The sequence below is a fragment of the Haemaphysalis longicornis genome, unplaced genomic scaffold, assembly GCF_048455015.1.
Source record: "Haemaphysalis longicornis isolate Haplotype H1 unplaced genomic scaffold, Haemaphysalis longicornis Haplotype H1 scaffold_3, whole genome shotgun sequence".
Classification (NCBI taxonomy): domain Eukaryota; kingdom Metazoa; phylum Arthropoda; class Arachnida; order Ixodida; family Ixodidae; genus Haemaphysalis; species Haemaphysalis longicornis.
Genome location: NW_027526335.1, coordinates 114402838 through 114425983, shown reverse-complemented (window position 1 = coordinate 114425983; position 23146 = coordinate 114402838). Strand labels below are relative to the sequence as shown.

The following is a 23146-nucleotide window of genomic DNA, read 5'->3' as shown; positions in this document are numbered from 1 at the left end:
TCAGCATCGTATTGCTGCAGGCGTGCACAGCAGAAAGATGGCACGACGACTTGCAAATCCTGCTATTCTGCGTTGACCGCCTGCGTGATTGGCCCTTCAAAGTCTGTATTTAACCTCTCCATCAATAATTTTGTAGGCGTCTTTGTTCAGTACCCGAGTTATCCATCCTGCCACTCATGTGTTCCACCGGCTGTCATGTCCTACGCACCGTATGTACTGTTCGTTTTTAACTTCATGACACTCGCTTGCTTTCTGTACAACAATTTCCACAAGTGGTTCCGCGATGAACTCGTAAATACCTTCTGTTTTTGTGCCTCATACCAGCTCCTCCTCTTAGCTAAAGATCTGCTTAACTAAGCACGGAAGCGTGGGTGTCAAGTGAAGGCAGTGCAGGGTAGCACGTTGGAGTCACATCTAACGCCTCGTCCGCCTAAAGCCAAGAACTATAAACCTTTTTGCCGTATTGATTCATTTCAAGCGCTGCTCATGGGATCATTTGCCTGTTATTATCGCTTGTGTACCCTGATCACGCTCTTCAATTCTCGAATGTCACCCAAACGCAAACTTAGTTTTGCGTAAGAAGCGTTCGATATGACGCAAAAGATTCAAGGTGGTGGGTTGGGAGCGCGTGAGTGTGTATTTTTGTTTGTGTGTAAAAAAGTGAAAAGGAGGGCAATCAATTTCATGGCGCAGTATTGGTGGGTTGCATCATTACGAAACTAAATTACCTCTCTTGTCAAAACGTCCCTGGTAAAGCTGTATTTCTTTTTGGAAGCTGGTTGCGACGAAGCTGACGCCGTTGAGAAATATATTGCTACTAGGAACATCGCATCCGGGGAAGCGAAGGACTAGGAAATGAAGCTAATGTCTCGTTAAGTAATCAGCACCGAAATCGGAAAGTGAACTCGGTCCGCAGGGTCAGTTACGAAATGCTCGCTCGTTGAACGATGCGGGGGGCGGACAGTCAGAACGGAAAAGGTAATTTCTGGTGAGTACTACATTTAGGAAAGACTGCAGGGGGGCCTATTTTGGGCTTTTCAGTAATACGGCAAACCACTGATATTCTATGGTGTGCACATTTTCCTGCGAGTTGCAACACCTCTTTTTACCGCGGGTTGACTTAGCTAACGTAAAAATAAAACTTCACTTTTTTTGTGCTGTTTGAAAACCAGGTTACAGCTGCATTGACACCGACGTAATGTACTTTTGAGGTTGCTTGGTAATCCCGTCTGTGGTGCAAGCCCACGCCCAACGTTGCCATAAAAGTTCGACCAAACGAGACTTGCTTTTTTTACACCGCTAACGCCAGGAACGAGCAAGCAGTATTTAAAATCTATTCAGAGCTAAAATTGACTCCCCCTGCCTCGCTCGGCCTCCTTTCACGAAGCAGAACCCGCGCCATCCTAATATCTAGAGTGCTCCTGAAGGCGATCGGAGGAACATGCCGCTGAGCAAGCGCAATTTCCGAACACACTTTGCCTTCGGGGACAAAAGAGAGCGCCTGCGAGGACGAGCGAAAGCAGGAGAAAAAACGTTATTGAAATGCGGGCGCAAATCGAAAATTCAGAATGGGCGCTGTCTAAGGCCGCGCGGAAATGCGAGGAAGGAGAGTGAAAAGGTTGTACGGCAGGTGCGGCTGGGTGCCTTTTATTTTAATCACTTACCATCCCTGCGTCGGGAAAAACGCGAAATCTATGAGCAGAAAGCTTAACATAAGGCAAATAACAAATGCGAAACTTGAACAATTCAGCAGCTTACTAAAGAGGTGCCTCCAGGTGTAAAAAAGTTGAGAAAAGGAAGCAGTGAATTGTGGTGAGAGGGACCTTTTGAAAAATGCGACCTCGTTTTCGCCTGCCCGAGCTCGGAGTGTGCCTGTGGGCGCCCACATATAAATATTCTGCGCCCCAGCTGGGATCAGGGATCACGCAGAGAAAGGGGGGGTGAGGGAAACGATAATGCCTGGCCCAATACTCGCGGCAGCGCTTCTGAGTCCCGAAATTGCGGGAGCACGGGGACCCATAAAAATGGCCCGTTGTCGCCTTCCGGCTTGGCGCATGCGTCGTGCGGCACACAGTACACTTATATCAGCGTTTATGCGCCACAGGGGGTAACTTCGGCGGTAACAGATGCGACGACTGCCGCTGCTAAGCCGTTAAACCACCCTCGTCATCATCGCAAACCGCAAAGGGTTAGGCAACGCCCTCTGGGAGCAGTGAGAAAAATCTCTGAAATGCTTTCACTTTTCCCCGCCATTTTATCCTCCCGAGGAGCCGCCGACTTTCCAAGCTTCCGCAGGCGCCGGGTCTTGATGTCGGCCACTCAAGGAAGTGCAATCCCACTATCAACCTTCGGTTAGTGACCTGTCTTAAAGGCTTCCCTGCTTCCATCGCTGAGCTTTGGCGTCATAATGGGGCAGAGGAAAGACTAAAGGTATAAAGAAAATGGGTTCGATTCGGCCGAGCCTTAACTGCAGCGGAAGGCACTTGTACGAAAAGTGTGGTAATAGCGTAGTCGTCCGCTTATTTCGCCTTTGCTGCCTGCGTTAAGTCCGAAAAGGAAACGGAAAAGGAGATAGCGATAAATAAATAAGAACGCAAAGACGAGAGGGATAAATATATAGAGAGGATGAAATAGAGGGAAGACTAAATGGGCTGTAGCACCGCTGGGTTTTGACGCTGTCGTCGGGGCGGTCGTCAAGAGATGATGGACGCGGCGGCTGGCCGGCTGATGACGGCGAACAAGTAACGGGTTGATCGGAAAGCCGCCGTACCCTTTACTCCCTGATCTTTATCGTACAGTGTACAAGAAAAGGGACAGACGGGCCTGCCGTAAAGGCCGGCTTGGAAGAGGAACCGGCAGGCGAAAAGAAAGGCAGAACACGCACAGCTGGTTCCGTTCTGGCGGAGAAGGTGGAGTGAACGTTTTGTCTGGGAAATGTTTTTAGAAAATGAACTAGCTTAGTGTGCCATTATTTCTTTTTGTGGCTGTCTGCCTTCGTGATCTAACTTATAATGGAGCCACCCGGTCGAGCTCAGTAAAGGCGTCTACGTTTATCGGTAGGTAACGTCCTCTCAGTTGTATTATATTATGAATGGCGCTAAGAAAATTATCGTTGAGTAGTTATGCAGAAAGAAACAAAGTTGCCGCACGTATCAACACGTACCGGTAAACGAATGTCCTGGTTAATGAAGAAGCGCCATCTAGTATTTACTTGAGTCGTCAAATTTTTCTAAGAAAAAAAAATGGCCGAAACTTCCGGGCGGGAATTATCAGATAATGCGTTAGCATTCTGGGCTTGTCTCAGCGAATACACCTATACTTATGCTTGCTCTGGAGGTCCCACGGAATAGGGCCTCTTATGTAAGGGCTTTTTAGTGTATAAACGTCATCTCAATACTACAATAAACTTTGCTATATCAAGCGCCTTATATTAAATACCACATGTGGCCCATGTATACCCATTGAGCGTATCGTGTCACACGTTACGAACGGGGGGACATATTTTCGGGCGGAGTCGCCGGACAATGCTTCGGATTGAAATAGCTTGGCACAGCTTGGTACGCTCTGGTGATAGGGGGCTCCTTATCGCCGGAGGGTTGACAGTGCTTGACGTGAGGACCCAGATAAGCGAAGCTGTTCGCACCTGAGGTTACGTAAACGCAGTTTGAAGTCATCTGGCGCATTGTGAATTATTGCGCTCTTCGCGGGGACCTAAGCGCGCATGGGCTCTGGGCAATCACATCATGTCTAATTTGCAAATAGCTCTTTGTAGATTTGAGTCCAAATATGTACACCGGTTCGAGCATTGGTAAACCGGTAGCACAGCAGTGCAGCGCGATGAGTGAGCCCGCTTTTTCTCTAATAACACCTACGTTTTAGGACTGAAATGTGTCGTGCAGCTAGTAAGCATAACCCCGACACACCCAAATTAACTTCTTGGCTTATAACAATCTCAGAGTTGTGCGGTCAGATAAAGAAACTTTTTCGTGCTTCTTTGTCAGATGGCTATTTTTTGAAAGAGGACTTGCGGCTGTCCAAAAAACTTTGACGACAGCATTTATTAAAAACTCAAAATTAACCAGCGATGATGACTTGGTGAACATTAGCCTCAAGGATGGCAGACTAATATCGAGGAAGCCAGCAAGTGGGACATCGAAGAGTTTCTTAATGACAGTGACGTGCAGTGCAGAAGTTTTCATTCATGCTGTCGTGCCTGAACAACAACAAAAAACAATGCAGTCCAGTATACCTCTATATGAATGTGCTATATATATATATATATATATATATATATATATATATATATATATATATATATATATATATATATATATATATATATATATATATATATATATATATATATATATATATATATATATATATATATATATATATATATATATATATATATATATATATATAGTTATATAGCACATTCCCTATTCACGTTCTGTTGTCTCCTTTGACATTTCATTTTATGGTTTAAGGGGCCCTCGCAACCATCCTCATAAATTATAACTGGAAATTTCTCCACATTTGGCGGCGATATCGTTTCATTTGCCCCCCCCCCCCCCCCCACGGATACGCGCATGCATTGAGGTTGTTAAAACGTGAGTCGTTAAGGACAGTAATGAACTTGCGCGGAATTGGAGTGAAACATTTTAGTTCATAAAGCGAGTAACCCGAATGGTAGCCGGTGCTCCGTTGCTACATTGAAAGTGGGAACGCGTTCGCATGTAGGCGGGCTGTTGGTGAAAGCAGTCGGCACTGAGCCGTGCTCGAACTCAGGCTAACGCCAAAAAGAGCGCTTGCTGAAAAGGGCTTATTGATCAACCCCACTGCCGACTGTCTTTGTTGTAGCCGAATGCGTGCCTTGCTGTGGAATGCGAAGGGCAGCGTACATGGAACGATACCACCATTAGAGTCATTTATAGATGAATTGGTTGAAAGTCGTTCTTATACTAGGGTCGCTCATTATTCTACTCTGTGAAACTAAAAATAAATAAGGCCAGACCAACGCTAAACATAGCGCAAAGAAGGAACTGAAAATAAGGTCACAGCTATCGCCTACGGTCCATGTTTTTCCCTTGGTGAACAATGTCACGCATAGACAGCACCCGGAAGTGGTGGCACCGAGCCCTCTATCCATGGGTAAACATCTATCCATGGCGTATAATATGTTCGCAGCACTATACTTAAGTAGCGCAGGACAGGAGTGATTGGAGGTCCATGGGAGAGGCCTTCGTCCTGCAGTGGACCTGCGCAGGCTGATGATGATGACTATATGTATGTATGTATGTATGTATGTATGTATGTATGCATGTATGTATGTATGTATGTATGTATGTATGTATGTATGTATGTATGTATGTATGTATGTATGTATGTATGTGTGTATGTATGTATGTATGTATGTATGTATGTATGTGCGTGCGTGCATGCATGTATGTGTGTGTGTATGTATGTATGTATGTATGTAGTAGAACTTTGAAGATGGTAGAGAACACAAGAGAAGAAAAACCTCGAACAAGGTAAAAGCACGATTGTGGCCTACGTTTCAGCAAAGAGAACTTGCTTTAACGTAGGCCACAATCGTGCTTTTACCTTGTTCGAGGTTTTTCTTCTCTTGTGTGTGTATGTATGTATGTATGTATGTATGTATGTATGTATGTATGTATGTATGTATGTATGTATGTATGTATGTATGTATGTATGTATGTATGTATGTATGTATGTATGTATGTATGTATCTACGTATGCAAGCATTGCAAAAGCACCATGCCGCCGCAATGGGCACAAAGACCGCTTCATTCTTTATCTCCGATGATAGGCCCAGTCATTTCATCATGTCAGCTCGGCCATCTTGCTAATCCTATTTGGTTGCAAAGAGAATTCGGGCAGCACGGAAGCATGGGCAGACGTAGACCCACACAAATGTAATGAACGCAGAGCCCGACTGAATAACATTGATGTATCGTTATGTCTCATTCTTGCTTTTCATCATCATTATCATCATCAACAGCCTATCTACGCCCACTGCAGGGCAAAGGCCTCTCTACCATTATTCTCCAATTACCCCGGTCCTGTGCCAACTGTGACCAATTTGTCCCTGCAAACTTCTTGATCTCATCCTTTTAGGAGATTCCAATTACGTGAACCATGTGGTAATGTCGAGCAAGAAAACTCCTATGTATTGTGTTCCCCAAAAGCTGCCTAGTTTACGTGTGTGTAGTTTCTTTTGGTTTAGTATGCTTATTTCAGCCGCGAAAACTAATCAGAGTGTTCAGGATATTTTGGTTGTTGTTTTTTTCCTGTATCAGCGCGATGTCCTCTTGAGATGCACATACTGGGGTGCAAAAATATAAATTAACAAATACGTCAATAAATAGCGCGACACGAAACGTAAAGGACTCAAATGGGCAGGCATTTTTTACCTGCTCACGACGGAGTAGCATGGTGGATAGCACATACGGCACTCTAAAGGCAACGACCAGGTTTTATTAAATACCAGTCTTTTATCTACATCTTCGTCTCACCACTTTCTGCTGACGTCAAAGATTTTTTCGTCCTTAAAACTGTGCGTACGAACTTCTGGAATCATTCAAACAAACGCACAAACAAACAAATAAACACGCAAACCGAGCTTCGACCATGGTTTCTCGCCGTGGCAACATGCAAAACAGCAGATGAAAAAAAAAAAGCAACTCAACTACGACAGCAGCGAGCCCTTTTACGCAGCTCAATGTTATTCCCCCCCTGCCCCCTTTTCCATGTGGCTTAATAAACCCTGTCTGAGAACTGAAGCGAACTAAATGGGCGAAGAAGACGAGCTTAATCAAATTTAACGCACCCCATTTTAGAACCAGGGTACGGCAAACAATATTAGGCCGCAATTTGGTGCCTATCCGCAACACCCAGCTTGCGCTAACCAGAATGCTTTCGAGCGCCAGCCGAAGCCCACGTCGAAGCCGCCCTGAGGAAAGAACGCCAAAGCTACAGAGCATCGGCTAGCCTAGCAGTCATGGTGGCAGCTTTGGCCTGAATGCACCACCAGGCGCCTTTCTGTACTGTATTTATTTTTCTTTCTGCTGCGAATTCAGGGAGCGTAAGTGCTTGCGTCTCCTTTTGCGGTTTCTTAAATGTCCGCGAGGCGAAATTGCGCTCGCAGCTGTTCTCAGCGCGCATCATCCTGAGTCGTTTTATTTAGTTTACGTTCCGGCTGGGCTGGGTATGATTACGCGGCTCGCTTTGAGCCAAGCATTCAATTTTGTTTCTATGCTGCTTGCTTGTGTTTTCGGGCGACGTCTTTTCAACGCTCTATTAGGCTGCGCAAATCTGAAAAAAAAAGTTCGCGCGCGCTGATGCCGCAGAATTAGATGGATAGAGTGCAACAAAAAACGCGGGTTCTGTCAGATGACTGCTACCCGAGAGCGTTGCCGCATGATTGGAGTATCCTACAGTCATCGCGCGGGCCTAGGTCTCTCGAGATTGCGATCTACACTCGCACACGAAGTATCTAAAATTTTTACACACACAACTGTTAATCAGCTGACAGCTTGCTACGAACTCATGGTGTATTATACTGTCGGCCACAAGGCTGTTTAGAGCGCGGCTTTTATCGCTTCTGGTATTCTCTTGGCCGTGGTGTAAGGTGATCAAAGTAACGTGGTGCAATGTAACCAGTGCAAGCAGTCTTAAGTCACAGCAGGCCGTGCGTGTCCCCAAAACATGTTCCAGGAGTTGCGTCGGAATGTACTCATCTAGGTAACTTTGTGGATGGCTGCATGTACGCTACGTGTTTAAAGTTACCGCCAAAACATTCATTTATCAACGACTGAACCGCAGTTTTTTTTGTTTTTTTTTAGAAGCATAATTCTGTTTCGCCAACTGCTTAAAATAGGTACATAGTAGGATGTACTCAACTTCTCCCACCTCTCTCTATGCTTATATTGTTTTTTTTTTTCTTTTCTTGACGGCGTTTGTGCCTGCTAGGTTTAGCAAGAAGCTCCCACCCGAATCCTATTCGATTATCTTTCGGATCGTCGCTAAGCAGACGAAGGACAAATTTTGTTCTGCAACGACACACACATGTGAAGTTAGTCACTGCCAAGTTTCAAGGCCACGTGCGATTCGGATGGGGCCCACGTCGTCAGCCATTTTCTTGGTACAGGGACGACTATTTCCATGAATCTCAGCATGATCTATGAGGACGTGGACATTGCCCACATAGGTGTGCCCAGGCACGCAAAGCTGACGACGTCTGTCTTTACTTAGTCGGGAATAACTAATGATGAAGAATGCTTACGGCAGAACGGGCCTACTGTAAGCTTCCCGAAAGTGCCGAGAGTCATTACCGCTGGACGTGCCCGGCTCGCTATTGTCACCAAGCCCTTTTTACAAAAAAGTGTCTCTCTTTGGATATTGTACATGCGGCATTGGAGACGGTACGTGTTCCTGAAAGATTTGGACCATTAGGGGAAAAACCACGAACAGAGATAAAGCCCCAGATGGAGCTTTTGTTTTCCCAACTGCTTTTTCCCATTGAAACTGTGTATCACCGTGGATGATAAAGCGACTTTTATTGAGCCCAAAATAAACCGGTGGTGCACGCAGGCGCCAGACGGGGTGGTTCCCTAGTTACGGGACCCATATGTTCCCATCAACTTCTGGTACCCTGTCCGTCAGTGCGAGCTGAGTTGTCAGGGCGGGGCTGGATAACAAGGTCTCCCATCGCTCAAGGGGTTGGGGATGGTAGGTGTCGGGGGGAAGGGAAGAAGGGGGGTCTTGAGTTCTGTGCACTCTGCCAAGATGTGCGGCAGGGTGCCTTTTTTTTTTCTTTTTCAAAACGGACAGAGTGTATCGTGTTCGCAGGGTACATGCGGTTCATCAGTACATGGAACGAAGTGCCCCCGGCCCCACCTAGTCTCAATATCTCGTCTTTCGTGATTCAAAATTATGCAACATCGATGGTGTTTTGGAATCTTCGCGAAAGGTTTAAGGCTCAAGACGAGGTTATATGGTTCTTAGTGTTGCGGAACATCTTTAAAGACCAAAACTAACAAGGGTGGTGAGCCAGGCGTCTTGCTCTCCGACATTGTCCCCTTTTTGCACTGCCAATATATTCCTGAGTCCTAGGGGAGATTGCACAGAAGGGATCCCGTTATTCTTCAGAATTTGGAGCATTGCATCATGTACAGCTGCGTTTGCCGTTATCATGGCGCTAGCAATGCCAACATATAACCTCATTTCAGAGGGGAGAAAAGGAGGGTGGTCAAAACGGGTACTAAAAAGGAGACGAAGGCCATAGCGATGTGGAAATGGAGTTGGGTGTTTGTTTCTTCCAGATCAATAAATATAAAGAAGCGCTGATATTCGCCGGCAGTTTATTGTTCCGTAATAGACATTTTGCTGAGAAGAAAAGAACGGCGGGGGTGCATGAGAACCACGTTGCCTTTTTGCGTCGACGTAGCGAACTTGCGTATGTCGTACGGCTGCTGAACAGTAGCGTTAAATTTCCTGTACAAGATCCCCCCCCCCCCCCCCTTTAATTTAGAGAGAGATAGTCAGTGAAAGTTGGGCTCGAGTTTCGACTTGTTTCTTATCTTCCCCCCTTTAATGGGAGGTCTTGAAGGGCAGTCGTTGGTGCCCCACTCCTGAAAGACTTGTTTGACGCGTGTTCGATTTAATCTGGGTACAAAGATAGGGCGACCGCCTCAGGCGCCCAGCAGAAGTTCTTGCTGCAGGGTGAATGGTGGCGCAAGCCGCGGGTTTTCACAGAGAGTGTGTCGCTCCTTTCCAACGACGTCATTTACAAAAAAAAAAAAACCACAAGCGAAAACTGGGTGAAACACAGCATGAATGCTAACGCTGTCCACGCGCAAATCTTGAAACTTGCTTTTACGTGTTGCTCCTGGCACCAGCTTTTTCTTGAAACGCGGTTGTACAGGTGGCAGCTCATAAACTCTGGGGAAAAGGACTGCCCAAGGACCATAGAATGTCTACGATACACTGGCATTAAACGTACGTCCATGATATATAGTAACCCTGTACTACTTCATTATGTACATCAAATGGCACTGGTTCGCAAATCATATCAGGTCGGTTGTCAGGATGTTGTAAATCTTCAAAGCGATTCAGACAACCTCTAACACACGACAATATAATTTTCGTGGTGATGTGAGCTATAACGCTTCTATTGTGTTTTTTTTTCTCTTTTTTTTTTCTGTGAAAAATAAAATCATAACCCATAAAGAGCTGCAGATATTCCACCGAGTCATTTCATTGGGAACTCAGCACTTCACCGGGATATTCGGGTGATGCGCAGGGAAGTTCAGGATAGACTGGACATGGGTATATTGTACAGGCTAAACGTACCTAGTTTGGTCTTGGCTAAATTAATCTAGGCTAAAGTACTCAAGCGTAAAAAATAAACTTAGACAACAATAAGACAGTCGCACGTGGTCCAAAATCAGGGGAATCGTCACAGCAGTCTAAAATTAAGCGGCAGTTAAGAAACACCATTCGTCACTTGTTCATCGTTGTTTTTTTTTTTTTTCAATGTGCCTACTTAAAAATATTGTTTCATTAAGTGAGCGTGCTCTCCACCAATAAACGAATAATATTCTTTGTAGGAAAAAAACTCAGTTTGTCAGTCTGCGCTGCGGGGTGTCTTTTCTCTTGGTTCGTCCGGTTCCTACCGCTTTGCATTTCAATTGTGTCAGACCAACGCACCCGTCTGATTGCTTAGCTGTGCCCTAAGTTTGACTACCTCCCCAGTCCTCTTCCGCTGTGCACGTCTACATCATCAGGAGACAGAGTGATATAGTGAGTGAGTGATGTAGTGCTACAGCGCCGTGCAGTGTGGTGCGCCATTGCAGGGTATAGTGGCGCATTAGCGATCTAGATAAGCCGTTTTAGTGTCTTCCTTCAGTGTCATGCGGTGAATTCCAGCCTTGGAGCACAGTGAAACAGGACGTGACAGCACACTGAAGTGTACAGGTCTATCCCTGTTCCCCTAATAGGTGAAATATCGTGTTTTGGTACAGCAGTGCATTGAATGAACACATGTGGTATACTTACAATAACACACAGTATAAGGATGTACGGTGAAGTGGGGTTTAAAGTGTAGTGCCTGCTAGCGTTGAATTTCTGTACGACCCCTCTGTGATAAGTATTTTCCCCTTCGTATTCTCAACTTTTTGTGGGTCGACGAATTTCAAGTTTTGTAGTGCAATTACCCTGCGCGCGTGTGCGTGAAGAGAGTTGACGTCAATGAGACAACAAACTTTATTTGCCTCACACCTTTCGTTAATGACCTCGCCAATATATTGTTTTCTGTGAACTTGCTTCTATAGTTTGCTCTGGCTTCGTAGCATAGTTTTCGCATTTCCGAATTTTGAACTTCCGCATGCTGCTAATTTTAAAGACTAATTTTGAGCCTTCCGGTTCTTTCCGCAGTGCTCAAAAAAACCGCAAGGCTCGTTCATACCCGCAACAGCTTCGCTGTCGCGAGTATGAACAAAGATTCAGTACAAATGCAGAATAGCTTCAGTGAAAAGCTTCAGTGCAAAGCCCGCAACACCTTCACTGGTGCGAATTTTGTACTGAAGCTTTCTTTATCGTAATTTTTGCAAATTTAGCTAGGAGGGAAGGAATGGAATGGTTTACACTGTAAGCGCTTCTTGACACTGCACTTCATTATGTGGGCGTTCTCTGCGCAGGTTCGTCTGGTCCCCGTGGCCGTTCCCGGGCGTAGACACCAGCGCCGCCCCCCGAGCACTGGCCCAATGAAGAGCCCCGCTGTGCGCAGCCGGGGCAGCCACCCATGAATCCGCATTACAGCATCCTTACGGACTTCCAGCAACCTGTCACCAGCCACCACATTCTGGTCAGTACAAGCTGGTGAAACTACTACTCTTGTCGCAGAAGGACTCTGTGGGCTGTCGGGAGCGATTTCGTGTCTATCTTCCCAGTGTATCTATACCTTTGAACGCATGAGTGACTTTAGCTAAACCGATCTTCCACTTCTTTACACCGAAACTGGTGAAACCTGACTCCACGTAAAGTATGTCGCGGTGTACACGTACCTATACTAGTGTGTATCGTAGGTATCGTCGTGATTGACAACGAATGTCGAAGGTGACGATGGGCCATGATCTTTGTACGTACACGAGAGCGCCATGCAGTCGCTGTCGTCGCACCATCGTCATCATGATGACATTTGATGGCAAGGATGCAAAATCTATTATTGCGGTGATTGCCGTGGGTTGGGATTTGGAGGAGAAGCCAGGCTGCAAACTACTCCACGTAGCGCTCTAGAGGGACCCAGGTGTGAAACGCTAACAACCTTACTTCTGCTCCTACGCAAAAACCAGGAGCAGTAGGGCATGTAGAGAATCGACACTAGACCGCACGCGCGTTCTGTACCCTGTTGGCTTCGCACCCTCACACCTTCACCATTTAATCTCTGTGTATGTATGTATGTATGTATGTATGTATGTATGTATGTATGTATGTATGTATGTATGTATGTATGTATGTATGTATGTATGTATGTATGTATGTATGTATGTATGTATGTATGTATGTATGTATGTATGTATGTATGTATGTATGTATGTATGTATGTATGTATGTATGTATGTATGTATGTATGTATGTATGTATGTATGTATGTATCTATGTATCTATGTATGTATGTATGTATGTGTATATCCGCCTAGAACGTAAGCTGACTCACGGCGCCATCTCATTCTGTGAAGACCTGTGTTTTAATTATAACTCCTGCACAAAAACAGCAATAACAACCTGCAGTGGCGTTAAACACCACCGGAATCGCTTTTCCCATCAAGCGTAAACGACATGCAACCCCATGTTCTGCGTCCCGCTTGAAAAGTGCGTTTCCAGCAAAACCCAATTACGGAAGAAATGACGCTTAACTCCACGGTGGAACAGGAGCGCGCATTACTGCCCTGAGCTGAGATGGCACTTGAAATAGTTGAGGGAAGTGCACAGTTATTACTTCCCATAGAGAATGCGGAGAGTTTAGCGAATAACTTCCGCTTACTTGTTTTTTTCATCCGCCTCAAATAATGCCACCAGCTGCCCTTCTCTTCCTTTAGTTTTTGATATTTTACTATCGCATCTGTACGAGCTGTAAAGCGATTAAATCTAACGCTTGAATTCGTGCTACAGGCGGAGTAGAGGCGTACGGGTTGGCTCCGTGTGCGAGTACGGTTTTCAATTAAGGGCTTATGGAACGTAAAGCTAATTTCTCGTAGTGGTTTGCCGAGGCAATTAGCCATCGCGTACCTAATTAAAACGGTATTCGTCTTATAACAAAAAACGTTCCCTGAAAATCCTGCGCACTCGTAGGTAATACGCAACTGTGTATGTTCAAAAAACGAAAATACAATGCGCACCTTCCGCCTAATTGAATTTTATTGGTGTATTTGAATTTACGTGCGTTTACCGGCATGCCTTCAGGGTCTTTCGTTTTAACCACGTCAATTACTTTTGCTTTTTATGCAATCTTAGAAGTGAAGTTGGCTCGGCAGCCAAGCTCGATACTTTATAACTGAGTATAATAGCTAAGCCGTATAAAATATAGAAAATACGCGCCACGTGTATAAAGGTTACAAAGAATGCTTTTCTCTTGCTCGGAAATAATATCCTCAACTGCTTCGCCTGCGGTGTTCGGTAGTCAAAGTTCTTGCAATACAAGATCCGTTGAATCGGAGTCTCCCTCAGAGGGGTTTTATGCCGCCTTTGTTAGGAAGTTCTCGGAAGAGTGCGTATTTAAGTGATATCTAGCCCGTAATATGGCCGAGAGGCTCTCCTCACTTGAATGGGTGGGCGTGTCTGGAGGATGACGGCTAACTACGATTCTGAAGCGCATACTGACGATGACAGGAAACTACCAAGTGGTTTAAGCGTCTATACTATTTATTTATTTTTATTGTTTACGTTTTTTATTCCACCTTTGTTGTGAATAGTTTTTAGCGTTTACAAGAAAACTACAAATGGTTTAACCGTCTTTATTTATTTATTTATTTATTTATTTATTTATTTATTTATTTATTTATTTATTTATTTATTTATTTATTCATTTATTTATTTATTTATTTATTTATTTATTTATTTATTTATTTATTTATTTATTTTCCCTTTGTTCGGAATAGTTTTAAGCTTTATGATAAAAGTAAAAGCATAAATTCGTGTTTATGTTCACATAATATGCGCGCTGATGATGATGGTTTGATTTTTATAGCGCAAGGTCAACTGGGGCAAAGAGGGCCAAATCGGTACATAATATGCCCGAGAGTATGAACAGCGGTGACCAAGTTTCGGTACATGTTTTACGGTAGTACAATAGGAACCGGCGTTCGCTTAAAAGTTCGCGCGTATTTTTGATAGCAAGGCTGAAGACTACAACACTTGCGCAACGAAACCCAGCCGTCGATCAATTGTATTGTATTTATTTTCTGACAAAATTTAGAAAAACAAGCTACGGCACGAAATACGTGTTTAAGCCCAACAATCACATGTTATTATTTACACTAGAACCGCTATATAATAATACTAGGCTGTGAACTCCCCGGCAGCCAATCGACAGAATTTAGAGCAAGGTTTCTAGAAATTACAATGCTCAAGCATGCACCCCAGTAAACGAGGGTCAAGTTTCTATTTCAAAAGCAAACATCATGCTGATGAAGAGGGTAGAAGTTAAGTCTCAATGACAATTCATGACGACTGCTTTTCTGACATTTCGGCGCAGAAAAGCGACAGGTTTGTCCGGAACTTTATCTATTCTACAGTGCCGGTGTATATGTCACGACGTTCCATCTTGTAACGCCTGCAGTAGATACAACTGCACCCACCCAAACAATTGAAGCACCAAATTTGGTACTACACGTCGAAGCCACACCTAGGTGGCGAGGAGTGCCGTGGTGTGAGGGCTACGCAAAAGTTGAGACATCCTGGGCGGCTTTTTTAACGTGCACCGAAATTTCGACACAGCGGAATTTCTGTTTCTAGCATCCGTCACAGAACAACCACCACGACAGGGAATCAAACCCACGACCCCGTGGTGCTTCAGACTACCGAATCTGTCTTCTCCAGCAGCCTTAATAAACTGGACATTACTTTTGGTGATGCTACCGTCTCCTACAAGGGGGAAGGAGCTCCGGCTGCAATTATTCTCGTCATTATCTCGTACGGCCATATTATGGTCCCGTCATTTTTCGTCATCCCTTGCCGGTTCTTCAGGCGCGTGTTTGCCGTCCTTTTAACGTTCCCTGAAAGGGCGTCGCCCTGTCTAATGCGGTTCGTTAGAGACTCGCGGGCTTCTATTACAAGGATGACCCGAGAGACAATTCTCATTTCTAGCTGAGGACACCCTAGAGACGCACTCGGTGCCTGCAGTATTTATTCTCGCAAGAGCTCAGACATAATTTCGGCAGCGGCTGAGTGCTCGTGTTTTTTCCCCCTTTGCAGGAACAGGTAAAAATACAGCTACAACCTTGTTTGCACGGCGGCTAAAATGGCGAGGCCATTGCCTCCGGTTTTCTAGCCCGCGGAAATTTGAATGTCACGAGGCTTCGTCTTCGCGGTGTTTTACTGTTATTACACGCCCACCGAACCGTCTTTCAAAATACAGGATGGCGCAGAATTTTAGTCTCAACAAACAGCAACGAACATGTTTGTCTTTCCCCGAGCTATAATTCCTATGGGTGGCCGGTGAACACGGCGTATGAGCCCACATAGAAAAGTAATGGGAAGGGGGGTGGGCGAGAAGGGTACGAGCCATGTGTAATGTTGCTCGAGTAGATCTTGCAAGTAGTTCGACACCAGTGTTTGCGTTTCATTATGACGTATGCTATGCAAACCGCAGAAACCGTCAGAAAAGAAATACCATTTGATGACTTCTACAAACAAAGCGTAGGACTGGAGAGGTGCTTGCGTCACCTCTAGAAAAACGTCCTCTTTGCCTCGCCCCAGCGCGTAGTGTTGTCAAATCAATCTAGTGAAAGAGAAAGAAAAGCCCGCGAATTAAGGATCACCAACGCGTGCACCAACTAAATGATCGCTATGAAAGACATCAGCCTTTGGGCGGGTGTGAGTATATGCGAGTGCGGTCCCGTGCAGAGACGAATCATGACGTAAAGCTTAGATCCAGTTCACGAAACAACTGTCAGCGAGTGACTTATGATAGCCCGTGATGTTGAAACGTTCCGTGACGGATGCATGACCTGTAAGTACAGCCGGGATTGAAAGGATCAAATCTTGGTTGAAGCCATGTGTGATTGCAAAATAAACAAATGGGACGACTGAACTTTGCCGCCGCAAAAGTCAAGCCTGGCTAGACACGCAAGCGTCAAATACCATCGGCTAGCTTGCGGTAAAGATTTGATAAATGAAGGTTTCAAGGCCTTAAACCCTCTCTGTCAGATAATGTAACAGCCTGTTTGTAAAGTATTAGACAAACGACGCCAGGACACTGACTTCGCTATAAGCAATACTTCATTAAAAGTGGAGATGACTTGCTCTCTGTGGACTGCAGTGGAGACCGTGAAAAAACTCCGATAAAGCGAGAGGGCAAATAAAGCCATTTCGCTATAACCACGGGCCCTCCTCTCTCTCTCTCTCTCTCTCTCTCTCTCTCTCTGTATCTCATATATATATATATATATATATATATATATATATATATATATAGCGAATCAGAATAGGAAATGAGGGACTCGTAGAAATAACACAGAAATAAGGATTGGCAGTCAAGAACACCTCGGAAAGCAAAGGGGAGGTTGTGGTAGGCCATTGAAACAGATCAAGAATTTGGAAAGAAAGAAAGAAAGCGAAGAAAAAATGCCCGCCAGGTGGGATCCGAACCCACGACCTCCAGAATACCGGTCTGGTGCGATAACCACTACGCTACCGGCGGGGCGATTTTCTCCCCCGCTTTCTGGGGTATTTATGTCAATGTAATTTTGTTCCTGTGCTTGGGGGTGGTAGCCAGCGCCACTCTGACTTCTCGGGGACTCTCGACATGTCGTAGACACTCGAGTCACGGCGCGGGGATTAAAAAGAAGGTCCCCTTCACCCCGAGAAGTCAGAGTGGCGCTGGCTACCACCCCCAAGCACAGGAACAAAATTACATTGACATAAATACCCCAGAAAGCGGGGGAGAAAATCGCCCCGCCGGTAGCGTAGTGGTTATCGCACCAGACCGGTATTCTGGAGGTCGTGGGTTCGGATCCCACCTGGCGGGCATTTTTTCTTCGCTTTCTTACTTTCTTTCCAAATTCTTGATCTGTTTCAATGGCCTACCACAACCTCCCCTTTGCTTTCCGAGGTGTTCTTGACTGCCAATCCTTATTTCTGTGTTATATATATATATATATATATACATATATATATATATATATATATATATATATATATATATATATATATATATATATATATATATATATATATATATATATATATATATATATATATATATATATATATATATATATATAGAAAGAAATGCGGGCAGTCTACAACGCTACAACGCCAAAGAAGGCATAGGGGAATGGTTGGACTATTTTTTTACCGTTAGTGAAATTATATTTTGGTATGTTAATTGAAGCGAGGAAGACAGAAAGAAAAACACGCGCCCAGAGCGGGGACCGAACCCACGCCTTTCGAAAGGCGTGAGTTCGGTATATATATATATATATATATATATATATATATATATATATATATATATATATATATATATATATATATATATATATATATATATATATATATATATATATATATATATATATATATATATATATATGAGAGACCGAGAGAGAGGCTCTAGGAGCCGCGAGGTCACCATCATCATGATCAGCATACTCAGGTCCACTGAGGGACGGGGACTTCTCCCATTGACCTCCAGCCGCTCCTATTCTGCGCTTCTCGAGTCCACAGTTTATTCGTGCGGTCACACGTCACTAGGAAGACGCAGACAGAAAGCGATGTTGATGACACTGTCGCCGCTAAGATTACTATGATGCGATGATGATAGGGTGCACACCCAGAAGAGAATGATGGTTCACATGCTGAAACATGGCCTGTGCCGCTGCTCACGATGTATACACACTTATATAACACCAATTTATTTACTGAACTTCACTAGCTTGGCCGGTGGAAGGTTTCCACTATACTTTTGGCATTTCTGCAGCATGACATAAAAAGGGCAATCAGTGGTTCTCTCTCCCGCTAAGCTCCCTTTAAAGGCCTTTTCTTACATTTGGCCCTACAGCAAGCCGTCCGTGCACCGCTGTGGCTAGCTGACACGATAGCGAGCGTCACCTTCTAAACGAACATCCGACGAACGGTTTAAAGCTTTCCTCGCGTATTCCGAAAACGTTTCACGCCCGCGGCCAAGAGCCTTCATTTAGATTACACTCAAGGCCTGTGCGGCTCGTCCGCGTCCCGTAGCGCTGGGCGGTAAGCTACCGTTCAGCGGTCTTCAATGACACTCGATCGGCGCCAGTATATATACACACCCGATCCCACAGATTCGATCCGGCGAGATTGTTTCATCGCGCGCTTACCGAGAGCGGTTCCCGCGCTGCACGTTTGAAGAGCAAAATCAACGCGATGTCAGCGCCGATGGGGAGATAAAAAGCTCATATACGCTTTCAAGGAACAACAAAAAAGGGTAAAAGCGGAATAACGGTAGCCAAGGTCCGAACAAACCGAAGTCTTCCCCCGCTCGTCGTCGCCGAAGTGTGTGCCTCGCTTCCACCGACGATATCATTGAGCCCTCAAGGTATACGCCCGAACCCAGACGATCTCAGAAGTGTCCGGAATACCAAAGCCGGCCCTCGTTGTCGCGTTCTGGTTCCTTCAGCGGGCCGGCCCCCTTTCGTCTACTCCGATCACGCTCCTCACGGCAAATCCATGCGAGCAACGACAGAGGGCTGAGTTGACGGTAGCTACACCTGTGCCCGCTTGCAAGGAGTTTCAATCCCACCAACGATACCCAAACGTTTCCAGAAAGGCGCGCCTTTTTGCGTACGTGAAAATAGCGCTTCCCATCGCTATGAGGTGTATTACTTCCAGGTGCTAGGTCGACTTCTTTCCTTGTATTGCAGCTGCGTTGCTACACAGTAGACACTGCTGGATTTCACGCGCCGAAGTGGAGAACAACGCCATCTATGCAAGGACGAACCATGCTTGAAATGCGGCCTTTGTGGAGACGAGTGCAAAAAAAAAATGAAACGAAAAGTCACCCTGTGAAGAACAAATCAGTGCGTGTCCAGCCAGTCACGTTGCAGAGATAACAGGTTTGGCGGGAGGTGGGCGGTCTTCTTATCGAGGAAACGTTAAGGAGGTCCGCTAGAGCGCATGCCTATCGTCCGCATCCGCCGGGCGTCCTAAATGTTGGGGCGATATCAAGGTGTAGTAGGTAAGTCTGCGGTCCAAGAGCACTCTGTGACGGAGACGAAGATGTTTCGGGGAAGCTACGGGTGTCACCGAGGGGCGGGTACTTCATGACTGAGGCTACGACGTGGAGCGTGAAGGCGTCATTCAAAAAGTGTTGTGGGAAACCTGGGTGGCTGCTTCGGCGTTACAGCACGGGGTTTGGCGGAGCTTGTTATTCTGCGAGTTCTTTATGTTTATTTTTATTTTTTACTGAGGTGCATAAACAATCCCCATAATTGTATTATTGAAGAATTGAAGAGAGGTGGGGGGAGATGGAGGATTTACAATAGGCCTCTGTGGTACCAAATGCGCAAATCAGCGCGCCTGGTCAGCAGTCGCCTGTCACATTTACCCGTTTTTTTTAGTGAGTGGCTGGAAGCAACCGTCAAGAACTGAAGCAGTACACTTCCTTCGTGGGAAATGATAAATACAACGGACAGCGGCCGTAGGAAAGCAAGTTGCCGGACAAGAAGTTAGCAGGATTCCTTGTTTTTTAGGGTCAATTGCGACGGCAGAAGTAAATAACTCCTATTTTTAAATGAATAGAAGCCACTCAGAATTACTTTTTAAGAACGTCAGCAACGCCTTAAACACGAAGCTCGGTTAAGAAATATTTTATAAAAGGCAGCAGTAGTCCAAGGCAATCTATTTCTCACTTTTTATCCTCTTGTTCTCTCTTTTTTTCTTTCTCTGAGTTGCTGCGCTATACCTGTAACGTTCTCCGATATAACTTCACGAGAAAAGACACGAAAGGAGGGATCCTGAATTCCTTACTCACTTTGATATTGGGTCGCTTCTACATCTTGGGCACTTTAACCCTTGCACAGAATTCATCACTACCAAGAGGGGGAAAAAAGACCTATGTGAGGAAATTTTTCTCCGCTTCCTCGAGCCAAACTGAATTATATCAGCGCGTGGGCACTTGGCACAGTTCCGTTTCAGAGCCTGTAACCTGCGACGGGGAAATGGAGGAGAGCCTGGCAAGCGGAGATGCTGTATACTTTGCCTTAAAGGTTAAAGCAATCCATCTAGCTGTTGATTGCGTTTGGTGCTCCGCAAGCCACAATTAAATTTCGTCCCGGAGTGAAGAACACACGAAGTGCTTACTGACTCACCGACGTGCTTACTGGCAAAACTTTCCGATGGAAGTTAATTTTTATACACCGATGTCTTCGCAGGAACGAGTTAAAGACTACAGTCTTTCATTGGCTACCTTAACACGAACATTTTGGTCTGCCTGCCTGCCTGCCTGCCTGCCTGCCTGCCTGCCTGCCTGCCTGCCTGCCTGTCTGTCTGTCTGTTACTCGAATCAGCCAGAAATGTTGCTGGTGAGCCTGCTCACTAGTAGGTTTTGACCCCCTGGAATCTGTGGGTACGTAATGGGTGAGGAAAAAGAGTAAGTAAAAGATAAAAGGGATGACGGGAGTGCTATAAAGAAAGTGAGAAAATAGGGAAAGGCGGGGGCAAAGAGCATAAGAGGAGGAGATTAGAAAGGGAGAAACCGGAATGATATGGGGAAGTAGAGGGGAAGAGGGTGGCTAGAGTTGGGGTATTTAAGGGGAGCGGAACAGGAGGAAGAAGGCGAAAGGACCTTGGCGATGGCGATTGAAATAAATGAGGTTGAAAAAGAGAAAGGGGAAGTGTAGCGGTCGGGAGTGAGGGAAAGAAACAGGGGAGAAAAGAGAACACGGGAAGGTGAAGAGAAGGGAAAACAGTGTGGTGGGAAGGGGGTGAAGTCGCAAAGAAGAATGGCGAAATGAGAGTGGTGGAATGTGGATGCGTAAATGCAAAATATGAGGTGATGCGCAGGCGGGATAAGAGAGGAAATAGGTGATGGTGAAAGGAATAGGAGGAGCGAGAGCGGCGAAGTGGAGGTGAGAGGAGGAGAGAGGAAGACAGAAGAGGCTTAGGGGTCTAACAGGGAGGTGCAAGAGGAGCATAGCAAGAGGGGGAAGCTACGCGGAGGGGAACGACATTATGGGGAGTTAAGGTGGAGAGGAAACGGGATCCAAGTTGGGGGGAGGGGGACCTGTGAGAGGGGAAACGTAGGATTAACCGGCGGCTGGGGAAAGGGAAGGGTCAGACGTGAGGGGAGCGCAAGGGCGGAGAGAGGAAGAGGAGGGTCGATGGCGGTAGCTCGTGACATACGAACGTACCGTTATCCCTCGTTATAACAAAGTTCTCGAAACAGGGTAGTGACGCCGTTGTAAGCGCACTTCGTTAAAAGCAGGTGCGACGTGCTTCGCTGTCAACCGCTACGGGGCCCACAAAACACCTCGAATAAAGAAAGAGAGATCACGAACAAAGCGATTTTATTATAATGAGGGTTTCCTTATGTGCAAAATTATGTTTGATTGATTTGGAGCCACGAAAAATGTCATATTTCATGGGTTTTTTTTTTTCGTTTGGTGAATGTTCGGCCACATGATTAACCGTCCAGGCCGACTTCATAGGACACGCACTTACGCGCGACCTCTTCTCGCCTGTAACGATAGCTCGGACACTTCAGTCTGGGCGAGCAGTTCAGGTTCGAGCCGCGCACTGGACTCTTGGGCTTTCGCCAAAGGAACCGGATCAGTAAAAGCACGAAATGAAAATGTGCTTTTTTTTTTTCGCTTCTTTTTCGTCACTGGCTGTTAACGCGCGCTTCTTGTCGGGTGTAATCGGGTGTAATTTGGTCCCCCCCCTCCTTCCTTTTTTGTTGATTGCGCCAAGAGACTTCCTTTCTTCGTCGTTGTTTTTTTTTTTCTTCTTTTTTTTTCATCCGTTTTCTTTCATGTTGACGGATTACGGACGATTCCGTAATGACACTGGGTAGTATCAGCGGATTCGATTAGATTTCGGAGAACCGTGATGTCGTTGGGCTGGAGCATTTATGCTCTTATAGGACTGTTCACTCGGCCGGTGCATCGATCAATTCTGTCGTAAAAAGTGATTCTTTCTGTTTTTCACCTGCCTTAGTAAACTTGGCCCCCACTCGGCATAGCGAACAAAATGAATAGGTCGAACCGAGCGCAATGCAATACGAAATAGCGACCTATAGGGTTGATAGATGTGGTTCTTTTAAAAGAAATAGCAAGGTTTAAACGAGTAGGACACATAGCTAAGAGATATGCTGCAGTTTTTTTTATTATTTATGCAGTTTTTAACGTAGTGGCACGGCGGGAGATACTAATTGTTATTATAAATATTATATAAAACCGCTTACATGTTGTGTGAGTTTTCTGTAGTCAAAAATAATCAACGCTACGCCTAGAACGTCAGCATTAAAAGTACCCTGCAACACTGCCGACAAACGCTTTCCCCTTCTCCTTCGTACACTTGGGAAACTATAATTATCGTTAGCACGGACCTTTTCCCAGCCGTAGCATATTCCTCCTTAGTCATGCTCAGTGCTTGTTTATACTTTCTGCAGAGTGGATATGGAATAATTTGGCAGCTGCGGCTGAAAAAAAAAAAAAAAAAAAGCCACCGGTAAAATTTCAGTGACGTCATTCAAGCCTGCAAGCAATGCCCAGACCGTGGAGGAGAGAAAATCCTCTTGCGCGAGTTTAAGTTTTTTCGTTGCGCGTAGCGCAGTAATATTTGTCTTAAGTACTTCGCGTCCACCTAGTCTTTGCACTGGACGCGCTTGTAGACGAACTCAAAAAGCGCTTCTGTTTATGACCCG

At 45.4% G+C, this 23146-nt stretch overlaps 1 protein-coding gene across 5 annotated transcripts in view; it reads left to right on the top strand.

The window, feature by feature from the left end:
* LOC144175026 (dopamine receptor 1-like) overlaps window positions 1–23146 on the top strand; it is a 545209-nt gene that overhangs the window by 511416 nt on the left and 10647 nt on the right. For all 5 annotated transcript variants that reach the window (XM_077704046.1, XM_077704048.1, XM_077704044.1 and 2 more), the window contains one exon: window positions 11724–11890. In XM_077704046.1, coding sequence (XP_077560172.1) covers window positions 11828–11890 — 63 coding nt within the window. In that variant the 5' untranslated portion in view covers window positions 11724–11827. The remainder of the gene's footprint in view (window positions 1–11723; window positions 11891–23146) is intronic.